The following is a 15,290-nucleotide window of genomic DNA, read 5'->3' as shown; positions in this document are numbered from 1 at the left end:
TGTGTATGTGTGTGTCACGCTAAGGACGTGTCTGTCATAGACGTGTACCTGAGGTCAGATAGAGCTGATTGCACACACACACACACACACACACACACACACACACACACACACACACACTGTGTTATACGTCAACTGTCTGTAGCAAACAAGAGAGCATATTTCTAAGATTTACAACAAGTCAGAAGCATACAGGGTTCACACGGTACCTGGAATCCTTGAAAGTTGATGAGTTTGAGGGGAACGAATCTAGTTTTGAAAATAGACATAAATAGTCATGGGTCATCGCAATTGTCTTTCGATTTTTTTTTACTTAACGTTGGTAAATAGGTTACGTTCCGCTGTCTTCATGCAAGTCTCCCACATGTTTCCCACGCCACCTGCCTCGAGAAAGGTCCACAGTAATTAATCTTGATCCGTGTCTCAAACTGTGTCGTGTTGGGTCCTTGAATTCGAGGGAATTGGGCTAAGGAAGACCTTGAATTTATTGTTAAAGAAGGTGTGGGAACTCTGATACTATAACTGGAATAATTAATCGATTTATCAATTTGTCAAAGGCAAATATTTTGCTAATTGATTTATTGCTTGATACATTTTGTCAGGATTTCCTCCTTTTTTTTGTCAAATATGTTAGCGAACTGAATATATTTTAGACTTTTGCTTCAATTTTCTGACATTTTGTAGATCAAATAATGAATCTAAAAAAGAAAAATTATGGTTAGTTCCACCCCTAAAACATACTGGACAGCAAGTTCTTTTCTGATAAGAGTTTAGATAAGACTCGTACAGTGACTGCAACAATACATACAGTGCATACCAGAGATGTGTGAGCACAGCCTCTTAAGTCCAGAGAAGCAATAAAACTCAAATACCAGACATGCATGGTAAACCCTCACAGCTGGTCTGTTAGGTCACACACACACACACACACACACACACACACACACACACACACACACACACACACACACACACACACACACACACACACACACACACACACACACACACACAGTAGTACATTCACACACTGATACACACTGTATTACTTGAACAATACTATAAAGACTTCAGTAAAAAGACACACACTAAAATGCTAAACCAGCATCAAAGAGCAGCTTACTTACTCACCAGTCAGGAGTAAACTTTCACTGTTCCCACTGCGGACTAGAAACAGGATGCAAATGCTTGCTGAAGCCTCTCTTTGGAGTCAGGGAAAGAGGAAAAGAGAAACAGATGACAAGCTGAAAGGAAAGAGGGGGCAAGGACGAGGACAGAATGAAAAGGATGAGGAGACCGATAGAAAGAGTAAGGGAGGCTGAAAAAGATTCAGACCGGCTCAGTTGGAAGTTGCTCCTCTGCTGTCGTCCTCACAGGCTGCCACAGGAAGACAAGCAAAGAACATTCTTTCTCTGAAGGTGCTAACAGCCCCCCTGTATACCCCCACCTCTTACTCTCTCTTTCCCCTCTCTCATGTCACTCCTTCCTCGCCTGCTCCGTCCCCACACTACGAATCCCCCCCTTCACTGTCCGTCACTACAAAATCAAGCCTTGCTTTGCCTCATCCCTCCTCCTCTTTCCTCCCCCCTGCATCCTGTCCCGGTTGACACAGGTACTGGCAATGCTGTGCAGAGAGTGTGCGCTCATGCGTTATGTCTAAGGGGGAATGCAGAAGAATGAAACTGAAGGTGGATCATTCACTAGACTGCATGCAAGCACATATGCACACAGATGGAAGAGTTTGTGCAACACACATAATGCACTTTCCAGAAAAAGAAACACAAAACACAAGGACCTTGAGCCGGCCAAATATGGAGAGGGGAATGTAAACATGGGGGCGGGCTCTGGAGAGACTTGTGTGCAGAAGGGGGATGGGGACATATTGGACAAATTGGAACCTGCAACTTGAACCTGAACGCAACACGCTTCAGCTAGCTAGAGAAAGGGAGATCAGATAAAGGGAAAGAGAAGAAAAGAAAAGGAGATGGGGAGATGGAGTGATAGAAGTAGTGGAGGGGAGGGGTGTGAGTGGGCTGAGAGGGTAAAGCAGAACCACCTGTGGTTTGAAAACAACATTCTTGAGACTGGCTGCGTTGCTAACTGGCTGCCACCCTGATTATGCTCATGTGCATGCGTGTGCTGGCGCTTAAACCTAATGGCCATGTGTGTTTGCGTTCTGTGTAAATATGCGTTTACATGCCACTTTTCCACATTTCTGCCCCAGTGATCGGTCCATCTAAATTACATGGCTGGCAGAGCAGATTTAGCAACAGCATAAAACAGCTGGAACTGAAACCGTAACCGCCGGTTTAAGTGATTGTTTCAGCTGTCTGGATGTGTGTTTTTGTGTTGCCGTTTTTCTGTGTGTGTGAACGGTTATTCCAACTAAATGGAAACTCTTTGACAAACAACGGCCTCCAAATACACGGGTCCCGTCTCGCTGCTGTCTAGATGATTGTTGTAACGCCCATTCCCAGGAATATCTTTGTGACCACAACAGTTGTAAGCTGTCACTCTGATGACCAGACAATTACCCGCAGCACTGACCACAGTGAAGGCCAGAGTCTAAACAGATATTCTCAGAAACTGGATCTGCAGCCACAGGGGAATACGACTTCTGAAGAGCAGCCAGGGATACATTAACTGATTTATTTTTCCAACCTGGGCGCAGAAAAACTCTGCAACAAGCTAAAAAGCACTTAACTTTGACATATCATCCTTTAAGGTTGTTATGGTGAAAAATGTTAGCAAACAGCTGCCTACATCCACATCTATCTAGTGGTGTCTGTGTACGCCTGATGACTGTAAGTTTAATATTCACTCTTCTTTTGGCTCCGTTTTGTTCTCCACCATAGAAATACAATGAGAGTACACCGGACATTCCCATAAAAACAACGTAGCAGGATGGACAGAGCGGCCGCCATTTTTGTACCATTTCCATTGGAAAGAACTGTGACCGTTGTGGCGAGCTAAGTCCTCTGAGTTGTGTCAGTGAACTACGGTGGCCTTCAGGTAACTCAAACTTAAAATGCCCTTTCAAGAGCCAGGCTTAGGTGTGTCCATTCTGGGTTACTGTGAATATTATATTCTTTTTGCTAATAGACCACCCTAAGTCTTACACACTGGCCCTTTAATGCGACTATGATTGATACTCTTATGATAACAATGGATGAAATGATAATGTGAAAACAGTGTGAAAGGGGTCCTTGTCGTGATGAACCTACATAATATTATCTCCCGAAGACGAAGCTCCCGTCGGCTGTACATAGCTTTATAGTGAGTTTCAGCTCGTTGTTCAGCTGTCAAGAGCACAACTTTACTGTTTTAGTTCAAATAGTTTCATAGCATTGTCTCCGGCCTTAGCAAGCAGCTTCAGCATAGTGGAACATTTAGAAGCTAAAGATCCAGATATTTCTCTGAGGAGTTAAGGGAGACCAAATCACTTGTTGTGAAGTAAGTAAAAGTTACACATTGTTTTGTTCTTTTAAAAGTCAGAACTAAGCAGCCCTGGATTGGCATTCTAGTTTTCCTAAGCATGCCAACAGAATAAAGGTCACCATTATGTAAGAGAAGCAGATAAGTGCTGTGTCTTCAAACATATTGTTTTGCTGTCAAATCCTGTCTAATAATTAAGTCAGAGACACAACAGGAATCCAAAAACATTAGGAAGAGAACATTTAAGAAAGAGAAACAGATAAAAGAAGTATTTAAAACTAAAGGTGATGATTAAACACGAGTGGACCGTACCTGTTTCAAGAGAAGATGTGTCTTGATATGAATCTCGTCTAACCAAAGGGTCCAAGGTGTCATAGTCCACCATCACACAGCGTCCGTTGTGCCACAGCTCTCTGCCTGCACATGGAAATGACAGACCAGCAGACAAAGAGGCAGTGCTGGTCAGGAGTCAGTTAAACAACAACACATACACATACACACACACAATGAAACCAGCTGATGCCGGATCTCATTTCAAATTTGATTTTAAGAAATAATGTGATCTCATTTTAGCTACACTTCTAACTGTCTGTCAGTGTGTGTGCCTGAATGTGTGTGTGTCTTGTTTTCCCCGCCTGTGTGTTTTCCAGAGTACAGTATCTCCAATCTGAATTCCTATCAGATGTGTGTGTGTGTGTGATAACTCCTCATATTGCTTCCTGTTGAGAGGCGAGAGGTGTGACTGTGCACGCTGAGGGCCAGTTTGGCCTCCTGGTGTCCAACACTGCCCCCACCTGGGTGACTGTTAATTGAACTTGAGTAGTGAGTGTGAGTGAGTGAGAAAGTGTGTGTGTGTGTGTGTGTGTGTGTGTGTGTGTGTGTGTGTGTGTGTGCAGCTGTAACGTTTTGAACAGAGTCATTTCTGTCTCCTCTGCTTGAATTAGGAGACACAATGAAGTTTAGTGCAGTCTTTGTTCATCTGCATCTGTAGCCCAAACAATGTGTCTGTGGGGATGAGAGTTGATTGTGAGTGTGTGAGTGTGTGTAGTTCTTGGAGTCCAGGTGTGTGTATGCGTCAGTTTGAGCAGTTGTTTCCATCGAGGGGGTCGGAACAAGATTTCTTTTTTTTTTTTAAATCAATTTCTTCTAATCTTTCTTGGAAATTAGTTCATAACTGAACTTCTTTTTTTTAAAGAACAAGGACACACATAATATATAATATACATATAATTCCTCTGTTGCCAAAACTGTAGGGATAGTTGGTGACCCCTGCTGTAGACGTTTAATCTTGTTTGTTTTGAATAATAAAAGAAGTATAAAAACTTGAACCATTACACGATGGATCCTGGATCAATCATTGACAAAACCTCTGAATCAAATTTTCACCTGCATGTTTGTTGTCTGTTCTGCATACAGTTCACTGTATAAAAGTTTGCTGGTGCCTTGTGTTTATGTATCTACAAGCTCCAGAAAAAGTGTACCTGTAATCTTTTCAGGGCTGTCTGAGAGCAGCAGCTCCACTTTTCCATCTTCTGGAAACCGGGGATCTGGAATATTTACAATTTAAAGTCAGACAGCGGTACAGTTAAATTGGCACACTGGACATTTCCATGTACTTCACACCTGCACTGCAGCACAGCTGATACAGGGTCTAAGGTTAGTTCAGGTAGTTCATATTTACATTGGCGGAAGACTGAAGGATTTATCAGTTACTGATTAAGATGGATATTGCAGCAGACTGTGATAGTTGCTGAAATAACAGTTGGCATTGTGGAGGATATAAATACCTTCACTGGCACAGTCGAGGTCGGCCTTGCAGAAAGTGAGGGTGTGTCCGTGTACGAGGCCCGTATGAAACTGGAGACGGAAGACGACCTGCCGGCTGGCTGACCGACTGTTTTTATCGTAACAAACCACCTAAAATCCAAAAGAAGATGACACGTCCTATATGTGCTGCTTCAATCAGATTCATTTGAGATTAATGCCTTTTTGTTGCATAGTTAGTATCAGTAAATAAGAGTAAATTACTTTCACTTCCTGTCAACTTTGTAATGAATAAGAACTGTTGAAGTTGTGATTTAGATTTCTTTAGCTTTTATATTTAGGATTTGTTATTAGTTTGTCTTATATTTTGTTATTTATTTTGTCATATTTGTATTAATTTCCAACATATGAGACATTAAAATAGAACAACAAATGGTAAAACTTTATTTTATTTTAAGTCCAACATTTCTGAAGAATTTCTCAAATATTTTCCAGGAACTTTTCTGAAAAGAATTGTGCAATATGGTGCAAATTATAGAAAAAAGAGCGTTTTGGTAAATTTCGAATAAATTCATTCCAGTTCATTTCTATCTTAAATTTAAGGGTGTTTTAACGAGTCTCAGCTGAACATTAAATAAATGAATGAATGAATGAATGAATGAAATGTGTCTACAGACAAGCTTATAATTCAACATGAAAAATATTTCCAATAATACATACATAATGAATTAATATTTACTTAGCTTTAATTGGAGCTTTAATTTACAAAGACATTCCTATTTTCACTATAAATAAATAAATATAAAAGTATTTAGTTTTTTCTAGGAAACCTCTTGGAAATTTATTTGGAAATTACAGAGCCTTATAATAAAGCGCTTTCCAAAATATTATAAATACACAGAACACTAAAAATAGCAAAGGGTAAGAAAGGGAGGCTGAACTTGAGTGAACTTCAAGAGGAACAAATAGCTGTATTTAAAAATGGGAATAAAATAATCTTTACATTTGCAAAGGGGAAAGTCAAATAGGAGTTCTGCAAGGTTAGCTTCTAATGGTTCTCAATAATGAGTCATTTACATTGTGTGCATCATACTACACTAGCAATCATTACATACATTTAGTTTTTTATCATAACTTATAAAAATGCACCACACTACTTACCATGATGTCTCCTTTGAGCAGCTGAGCTGGCTGGAGCACAAAGTAGAGCCGGTCGGTCTGGGTTGCATTAACATGGCTGAGATGGATATAAACACATGTTACACACTGTATTCTCTTCTTAAACATCCCACCATGTTTAGAGATTATGATGTGGTTTGATACGATGTCTTACTAGACTGCTGACGTGCAAACAGCCTGTAGACTCTGGTAGACTCTCAGGAAGAGACAACATGCTGTAAGAGGAAGCATTTCATTACAAAAGGTGCCATTTGTTTGAGAAAGAAATGTTTGGAGCATATCAGTATAGTAGAGCTTTAGACTTAAGGCTTCAGACCTATTGAACTTTAGAACATACTTTAAATGAAAAGCATATTCTTTCTTTCTTCTTCTTCCTCAATAAGATGAAAAGAAGAATACAGTAGATGCCCTGCAGAGGGGCTTCTAGAACAGCCAGCTACTGCTATTTATCTACTAAGCTTCCTCTAATTCAGATCAGACATCTGCTCCTCACCTCCATCTGGTCTTATTTTAGGAAGGCCATGAAGAACAACACACAGGAGGAAAGACGGAGAGGGGCACATTCTCAGTCCTCCCTTTAACGTGCTCCCCAGCATCCACACATACCTAGAGAGCACAAAGAAAATGTATTTATTCTTGTTTTCTACCCAACACAAATATCTCAAATAACTTTATGACTGGATAAAAGTGCTTTTCATCAAGCCAGTCTCCTTGTTTCATAACCTTATTGTACATTTATAACGGTAACTATTTCACAAGGGGATAAATTAGGTGATTAGTGAGTGATCCTGCAGGTCAACAGTCACAGCAGATCAGAGGCTAAGACCTGAACCAGAGTTGACCTTTGACCTGCAGTGATTCTGCTCAATCAACTCTGTTCTTACCGTTTTTGCGACGGGGTCATCAGAGCAGACAGTTTGTCATTGTAGAACCTCCTCATGGCAAAGTGGTCGAGAGAAAGGTCTGCACTGAGAGAGAGGAAAATATTCAGATGGCGATTCATGTAACACTCAGTTCACCTAAATGTACCTGAAGTAGTATCTAACCATACAGATAGTTCGACATAATTGGATGTTTGAAATGGATGGAAGTTCCCTATAAAAAATATCCCTATGAAAACTGTTGACAGTGTGTTCTGTGAATTATCCAGACTAACAAGGACATTGGGTTCTTCAAAAGATATGCTGCTTTTGACATTTTTATGTGTCATTTTTTAATGTACCGCTAACAAAATAACTTTTGTCTCCATATTTGAGCTGGCAGCAAAAAGCTCACAGACAGAATCCAAAAAAACACTATCTGCATGCCTTGATACCACGAGAGGAAAGTAAGGGTATATGGTTTTCTTTTGTATTTGTATTACTTTAAAACCTTGTGTCAGACTTACATTCCCAAACCTTTGCATACCTGTACTCACACAAGCACATAGAGCCAATGGGTCAATGGTCACAATCAGATATTTCAGATGTTCAGCCATGAACAGCAACTGCACACTGACAGTACAGAAATCAACCTGATCTGACCTTTCCCTTCCTCCCATGATTAGATGTGTAAAAGACAATGTTTTTAACTTTTAATAACTCACATTTAAACCATAAAAGTGGACACATAAACCACAAAGGCTGTAATGATTGCTTTAAAAATACTTTCCACTGAAATCTACAATGTTTTGTGTCTTCCAGACCCAGACTTTGTCATGCAGGTAAATTAAGAGTAAATAAATTCTCTGGTGTCCAACAGCAACAGGATCCCTGCCCGAAAATCAAATAACAGTGTAGTTCAAAGTCTCTTCAATCAGCCGTCCTGCTCTTTGGCTGGTGCAGACATGCAGTTGACCAGCCTCTGTTCTCTCTATTGTTCTGTCAGTGCTCTTTGATCTGCAAACACGTCCAACAGTAAACACTATTGTTCAGATTCACCTTTTGGGGACCAGAAATATCTGTGCCAAATTGTATTGCAATATAGCTGTTGACATATCTGGGCCAAATGTTAGACGGGCAATCATTGACATTGATATCTTATGGGACAATCATGCATGTTTTGCAATATGTTAAAAGATAATGACACAAACATGTTAATGTTACACCCAACATCAGTACAAGTATAAAAGAAAACAGCAACACATGTCTCTAAATGATACCTGTGCACGTTTGGGTAAATACATAGGCCCACTATAGTTTACTTTAGTCCTATAGGCACAAATCCACCTCATCCCTTAATTAAATACTTTATTTATCCCTATATCCACATTTTATCCAGGATGCTATGAGTGCCTCTATCTTCACTTGTTCTGCTTTAGTTTCTTACATTTTTAGCCACACTAGTCATGACTACGGGACGGCAACGTCAGTTAGTTTTTGGTCCACTACACTTTGGTGCAGACTGAAATATCTCGACAACTTTTGGATGGATTGGCATGAAATTTGGTGCAGACATTCATGGTTCCTGCTGGATCAATTGTTAAAAATCATGTGATCCTATAACTTTTTATCAAGTACCATCATCAGATAAAATGTAGAACTTGTCCAATACTTCGTTTTATGACCAAGTACCTGCAAAACTAATGATATTCCAATCAGCCTCAGCTTTCCTTTGTGTTTAGTACTAACTAGCAAATGTTAGCATGATAACGTTGAACATGGTAAACATCAGCACGTTAGCACGTTAGCACAGTAGCACATTAGCACGTTAGCACAGTAGCACATTAGCACGTTAGCACATTAGCACAGTAGCATTGTCATTGTGATCAAGTTAGCTGGTAGACACTAGCATTTAGCTGAACTGCAGACTCACTGAGCAGCTAGCATGTTTTACTAGAGATTGCTCATTGTAACCACATTTCTTTTGGTCTGAAAATGATTAAAGTTAAATGCTTATTTACCATTCTATATAACATTTAAATAAATTCACATGGCATCAGTGTTACCTGGCTGACATGTTGCTTAAGTGGATGTAAGAAGCCACCAGAACTCCGAGCCGGCCTTTACCTCCCTGCGGAGGACAACCACAGAATCAGGATAGATAAACTTTATATACTGTCAGACACGTCATTGATCAATTTGTGCAGAGGAGTCAGTGATGTTTACCCGGCAGTGTAACACCAGGACGTGCTTTGGATGTGTTTGCAGCCAGTTCTTCATCGTCGTGCACACACCGAGCATCTGATCCAGGTCAGGAGCTAGAAGATCCACCCAACCGGTGTCCAAAAGCTGACAGACAAACAACACATATTGTAATATATCATACGATGCAACATTTAACCTCTCAAGTTGGTACTTTGCAGTGTTTACTTTACCTTGTGGTTCATTCTGGTGAGAGTTTCATTTGTCTGTGAGAGGTTGATGAGCTACAGAAGGAAGGACACATTGTTATCATGAAAAGGACAGAACACCATGAGAAAATTACATTTTCAATTGTATTCATTGTACTTAATGAACTTTCAACCATATCATTAGATCAACGTTTAAAAAGCAAAAAGTCTTCACCATAGTAGATAGTGGGTGTGGAGCTGGAACTTACGTTTACTTATTTAAATGTTAAGTTTTTGTGATCTTAAGTAAAACAACTCTCTAATGATGTTCAAATTCAGATTACTGGAAATTAAATCATGTCAAAGCAAAAAAGAAAACAACTGTATTATAATAACGTATAACATTAAGGATTAAAACAAGCGTAGCTATTTATTGTTCACTTTATTGTTATTTTATTGTTCATTAAAACTTTTTTATTTAATTAAAGGCCCAAATATTTTTAATTTAGGGAGATTTTAAAACTTATATCATTTTCAAAATAAATGTCTCACAGTATGCAGTACAAATTGTAAAGCGAGATAAATATGTGATTTTGGGCTGGTATACTGTAATTAAACTTGACTTGACATGAAAGTAACCACAGAGTTGTTCAAAATGAGAGAAAGCCAAAATGATTTTAGAGGAATGTGTCATTAAAGAAGATGAGGACAAATTGTACTTATGTACGTAAATTATTGTACTGTACTTAAATACAATTTTGAGGTACTTGAACTTTAATTGAGTATTTCTATTTCATGCTACCTCATACTTCAACTCCACTACAAAGAAACATATTTTACATTTTACTGCACTAGATTTATTTTATAGCTTTAGTTACTTTGCTGATTTAGATTATTTGTACAAAATAATCAAATAATACATTCTGATGTATTATTATAAATAAAACTACCTATCAGTATAAAAAGTAGTAAAACGTTACTCCCACCTCTACTAGCTGCAATATTAAAGTGACACATACATTAATGCATCAATAATTATAATATATTTATTCTGAAATGTGCCATTTTGCATGACTTTTATTTTGTTACTTTTAGTATAGTTTGATGCTAATACGTTTATACCTTCACTCACCTTCATTCAGACTTGGCGCCGCTCGAGGCTGTTACAGCAGCTCCTACTCACCGCTGGGTACTTTCTACTTTATCGTGTATTTATTTTTTCTGATTCTGACTCAAGTAAATATTTGAATGCAGGACTTTTACTTAAAACAGAGTATGTCTACCCTCTGGTATACATTTACTTATGATCTGAGTTCTTCTTCCACCTCACCATGTAGTGGTGTCCATGCTTGGACTGCAGCATGAGAACAATCTCCTGCAGGTTGTGCAGGTAGATGTCGTCTGGACATTCAGGAGGGCAGAATATGGTGATGATGCGTTCAGTGATGTAGGTCAGATCGATTCGCTGTGGTTCCTCCATGACTGATTTCGGTCACATGGGCACCCTACAGGAAGTTCAATGCAGGGTCTATGAGAATGAAAGTCATGGAAATTTCAGGGAAGTGAGAATTTTTACAGCAGGTCAGCAGATGTTTGCAGAGCGTTTATCTGAGTGTGTGTCGTGTCAGCTGGAGTGAGGCAGATATCTGTTGCCCACACAGATATGCAAGTTCAAATGCGGTCAGCCTTATTAATCCTAAAATCCTTTTACGGGATGTGATGTTAAAACAAAGTGGAGTCATGGCCAAACTAAATGAGGAACTGAACCAAATGCTGAGTCACTGGAAAGCTTAATTAAGGCATTAACCAGAAGAGGGGTGATGATGAGTCACAGAAGAGCCCAAACACGAGATCGTGACCTCGTTACTCATCAGCACAAACACACTAACCGTGACCTGAGAATGATAAGGTTCAATCTTGAGTTATTCACATGACTACAATGTTTTAAGTAGGTTTAGTTTTAGTTTTAAGCTTTGATGGTCGTATACTTTGAAATAATAAAAGGCTCCAAAGTAATTTTCTAATATACTTCACTAAAGTTTAAACTATGAACCAAATTCTGCCTCTTTACTGTGTTGCCCCATGATATGGTATTATCTGTGATTAGGTTAAAGAAGCTTGAAAGATCATCATGATGTGTTCAAATGGAGGTTTTAAGACCTCAAAATTCATGATTTTATTTAAAGACAGCATTAATGACATTGAAACAAGTTGAGAGTCATTTTTCATCTTGTTTGAACATGGTTACTAGCATATTAGCTAGCAGCTAGAAAAAATGTTATTATAACAAAATCAAAGTTACTGTGACCGTGTTAGAAGTGACAGCAATTAAGGCATACATCTTGAAGGAGGAGTTTGAAATCTTTCTGGCGGAAAGTTAGATGAGAGGATTGATATCTACAGCCAGCAGCAGGTTAGCTTAGCCTTTTATATGGCGGTATGTGACAGACTATTTCTTGGCACAAGATAGTCCCTAACATAAGCAACCATAAAACTACAATTCTTAATTTTTACACTATGGTTTGTCTGTGGATTAAACAAAAGAAATATAACATTTTAATTTGTGACAGGCTATCTGTTTGCCCGTTTCCACTCTTTGTGCTAAGCTAAGCTAGCCAGCTTCTGCCTGTAGCTTCACATATGTTATACAGAATAGCAAATTGAAAAAATGTAGAACAAGGACAGAAAGCATTAGCTGTCAGTGAAAATGTTTTAGTGTATGGATTACAAAATATAGCTGAATTGTTGTCTGTGCCCCTATAACTAATGACATACTGCGAGAATGAGTCCTAACACCCAGAAATGAGTCAGCATATTCGCACTTCCAGTTCCCTCGTCTCGAAGTCAATAGGTTTGTATGGATTTTTGGTAAAATACCTGGGGTTGCTAAAAAAGTGGCTAAATGAGACTACTAAACGGCATCACGTGGCGGTGACGTGAATTTATGGGACTGTGGTGTAGTTCATTTATAACCTAATGTTAGCTTTTTACTTCTGTCGATTACATTTACGCTTCAAAAATCATAAAAATTGTGTTCATTTGTGAAGATTAGCTTGCTGAACAAAACGTTTAAGTACTATAAACTTTTGTTGCCACACTTATTTTCTGCAATAACCCAATGGAAAAATCCTGTTTTTGTTAACGGCACCAGGGCGATGCTCATTTCCAGTGTTGGCCTACAAAAATACGTCATCCCTGCAGCACTCTGTTTAGAGTACTTTAAGGTACTGTTATTTTGACCTTAAAACTTAAAAAGTCCTGAAGACCTAAATAATGTGACATCCCGCCACATAATTCCTTAAACCATGGAGTGAACAATTCTGTGGTATCTGGGATCTGTGTTAACATATGGACCAGGACAATTACATGCATATTAGTGCATGTCTATGGGAGTGAGATCAACAGACGAGCATACACAGAGCTGTGGTTAACCTCGCCTTCACCCTGACCATGTGACCACAGCAGAGTAAACAGTGATACAACCATTTTTACCAGAGCAATGCACAATAATAACCTACTGGGAAGCACTGCAGCATGACTGTACTTCAGCTTCAATCCTGTCACCTATTTTATGTTTCACACCACTATTATTCTTTAATGTGAACAGATTAATTATTTTGGTGACCCATAAAGTCTAGTTAAACAAATACTGTAGTCTAATTTGTGTGATGGCTAGCCGTGTTTGTTGGCCTGACTACGTGCATGGTACACGATGCAGTGTGTGTCTGCAAAGGAGAGTAAAGAATGCCAGGTTTGTCAAATGTCCAAAACTTAACTTGACATCATTAGAACAGGGTCATGAGGTCTGTAAAGGTTCAAAGTTGAATTCAAATTAATCAAAATATTATATCTTATTTTGTTGCAGGGTAATTTAGTCAAGTTATATGAATTCATATTTTAAATTAGATTATTAATTAGAATATACTGTACTATTTAATGGTGTGATTTCAAGGCATAGTTATCTTTCAATGGATATTAGGTGTCATATTAATTTTGGATGTGTTTTAAAGTTGGATATTTGTGTTTTTTTTTTTTTATGTATTGATTTTTACTGTATCCACAAATTAAGTTTAACTGATTTAGTTTTCTTTTGTTTAATTGATCATGCAAAACAACATTCTCAGAATAAGGAACAGAATAAAACAGCAAAATTGTGCTACTTCTCTTTTCGTTTCCCCCTTTTTCTTAAATGTTTAAGAAATAAAAGCAAGTGAAATACTCGTGCAGTGACAAAGACCTGATCCCTCACTAGCTTTCCACCAGAGTTTAATGGGCTTAAGCCAGAAGATGAATTTGTGCCAACAAACTACTAAAAAGGTGGTTCAAATGGTACACATGTGGGACCCAGCCACGTGGGAAAGATTTACTTTTCAATACAAACATGCACTCCTCCTGTACTGGTGTACGATGTGTCCTCGCTGAAACAGTTGACAGGGCTGGGCAAACAATCTTAATGAGTGTCTACTCTCCAATTTTGTATTTATGTTCTGTTTTTTCAACATTTTTAGACTTTCTGCAATCTAAATTTGTCAGCGCTCCGCCTGAGGAACCAAAACAAACGGAAGTGAGTAACTTAACCGCACAATCACACACACACACACACACACACACACACACACACACACACACACACACACACACACACACACACACACACACACACACACACACACACACACACACACAGGTTGCTATTGGGAGAGCTACTTAACAAAGTCCCTGAGCTTAAACTCGCAACATCTAATTATAGTCCCTATTTCCCATCTTAAAGGAAGGCATTCTGAAATGGATTAGCCATCTTTGTTTCTTTCTTTTCTCTCCTTTTGGCAGTGAAAAACATCCTCTCCCTTCTTAAATGCTGCAGGAATAGAGCCATCGATGTGTCGGTAATCCAACTGACAGATTCTTTGAAATTTAAAGTGTTTGTGCAAAATACCAGAACCAAGTTTGACAGCAACACGTCACTGTGACCAACTATTGTTTCGCTCGTCATCCTCCAGTGTGTTCTCCAGTTAGTTACTCTTCCTTTCTGTTCCCTTTCCATTAAGGATTTTTATTAGAGCAGTAAACTAATCTCTCTTTAGTCCATCTGATCCCCACAGAGACTCCTTATTGAATTGTCTTAACAAATACATTGAATTAAATCTGCCAGCAGGGTGAGCTTATTTTATTTTATTGTACTTATTTCAAGGATATCTTAATAATACTCCATCTAATTAGTATGCAATTCATGTCATTTAATTTGAGGCAAGTTCATTTGCATTGGTAATAAATGTGATTATCACACCCCCACTGGCAGGGTTTTTCACTTGTCCTTAGAAACGTAGGCTTTTAAGACTTTTAATGAGCTCTTAAAATGAATCCCAGTGGAAACACGTCTCCTGGGGCTCAGTGTTATGGTGTCAGTATCCCCCCCCCAGTCATCACATGTTACTTTGTTTACTGAAAGTGGTGGTCTATAATAACATTTGGACTAGCGTCAGTGTCCGTTAAAATTCAAGGAAAGACTAACATAATGTCGCACATGAATGAACATTGAACTGGCTGAATAAGTGAGAAATTAACATTACTGTAGTTTGCTGTAAATCCAAAGTACACATTTTAGACAATAGGAACGGGTCTTACCTTTGATGTTGCAAAACAAGAAAATCACAGCAATATG

General features: G+C 38.7%; 1 protein-coding gene across 1 annotated transcript in view; it reads right to left on the bottom strand.

Annotated features, from left to right (window-relative positions):
• tns3.2 (tensin 3, tandem duplicate 2) overlaps positions 1 to 15,276 on the bottom strand; it is a 43,186-nt gene extending 27,910 nt beyond the window's left edge. Inside the window, 12 exon segments of the mRNA XM_029430130.1 lie at positions 3,748 to 3,852; positions 4,917 to 4,982; positions 5,223 to 5,352; positions 6,361 to 6,436; positions 6,533 to 6,593; positions 6,872 to 6,984; positions 7,263 to 7,346; positions 9,305 to 9,369; positions 9,465 to 9,587; positions 9,674 to 9,724; positions 10,959 to 11,156; positions 15,254 to 15,276. Of these exon segments, the coding sequence (XP_029285990.1) occupies positions 3,748 to 3,852; positions 4,917 to 4,982; positions 5,223 to 5,352; positions 6,361 to 6,436; positions 6,533 to 6,593; positions 6,872 to 6,984; positions 7,263 to 7,346; positions 9,305 to 9,369; positions 9,465 to 9,587; positions 9,674 to 9,724; positions 10,959 to 11,108 (1,024 nt within the window). The 5' untranslated portion in view covers positions 11,109 to 11,156; positions 15,254 to 15,276.
• Between the last annotated feature and the right edge of the window lie 14 nt (positions 15,277 to 15,290).

This window comes from Cottoperca gobio, chromosome 4, assembly GCF_900634415.1.
Source record: "Cottoperca gobio chromosome 4, fCotGob3.1, whole genome shotgun sequence".
Taxonomy (NCBI): domain Eukaryota; kingdom Metazoa; phylum Chordata; class Actinopteri; order Perciformes; family Bovichtidae; genus Cottoperca; species Cottoperca gobio.
Note: the sequence above shows the minus strand (reverse complement) of the source record. Positions and strands in the feature narration are given on the sequence as shown.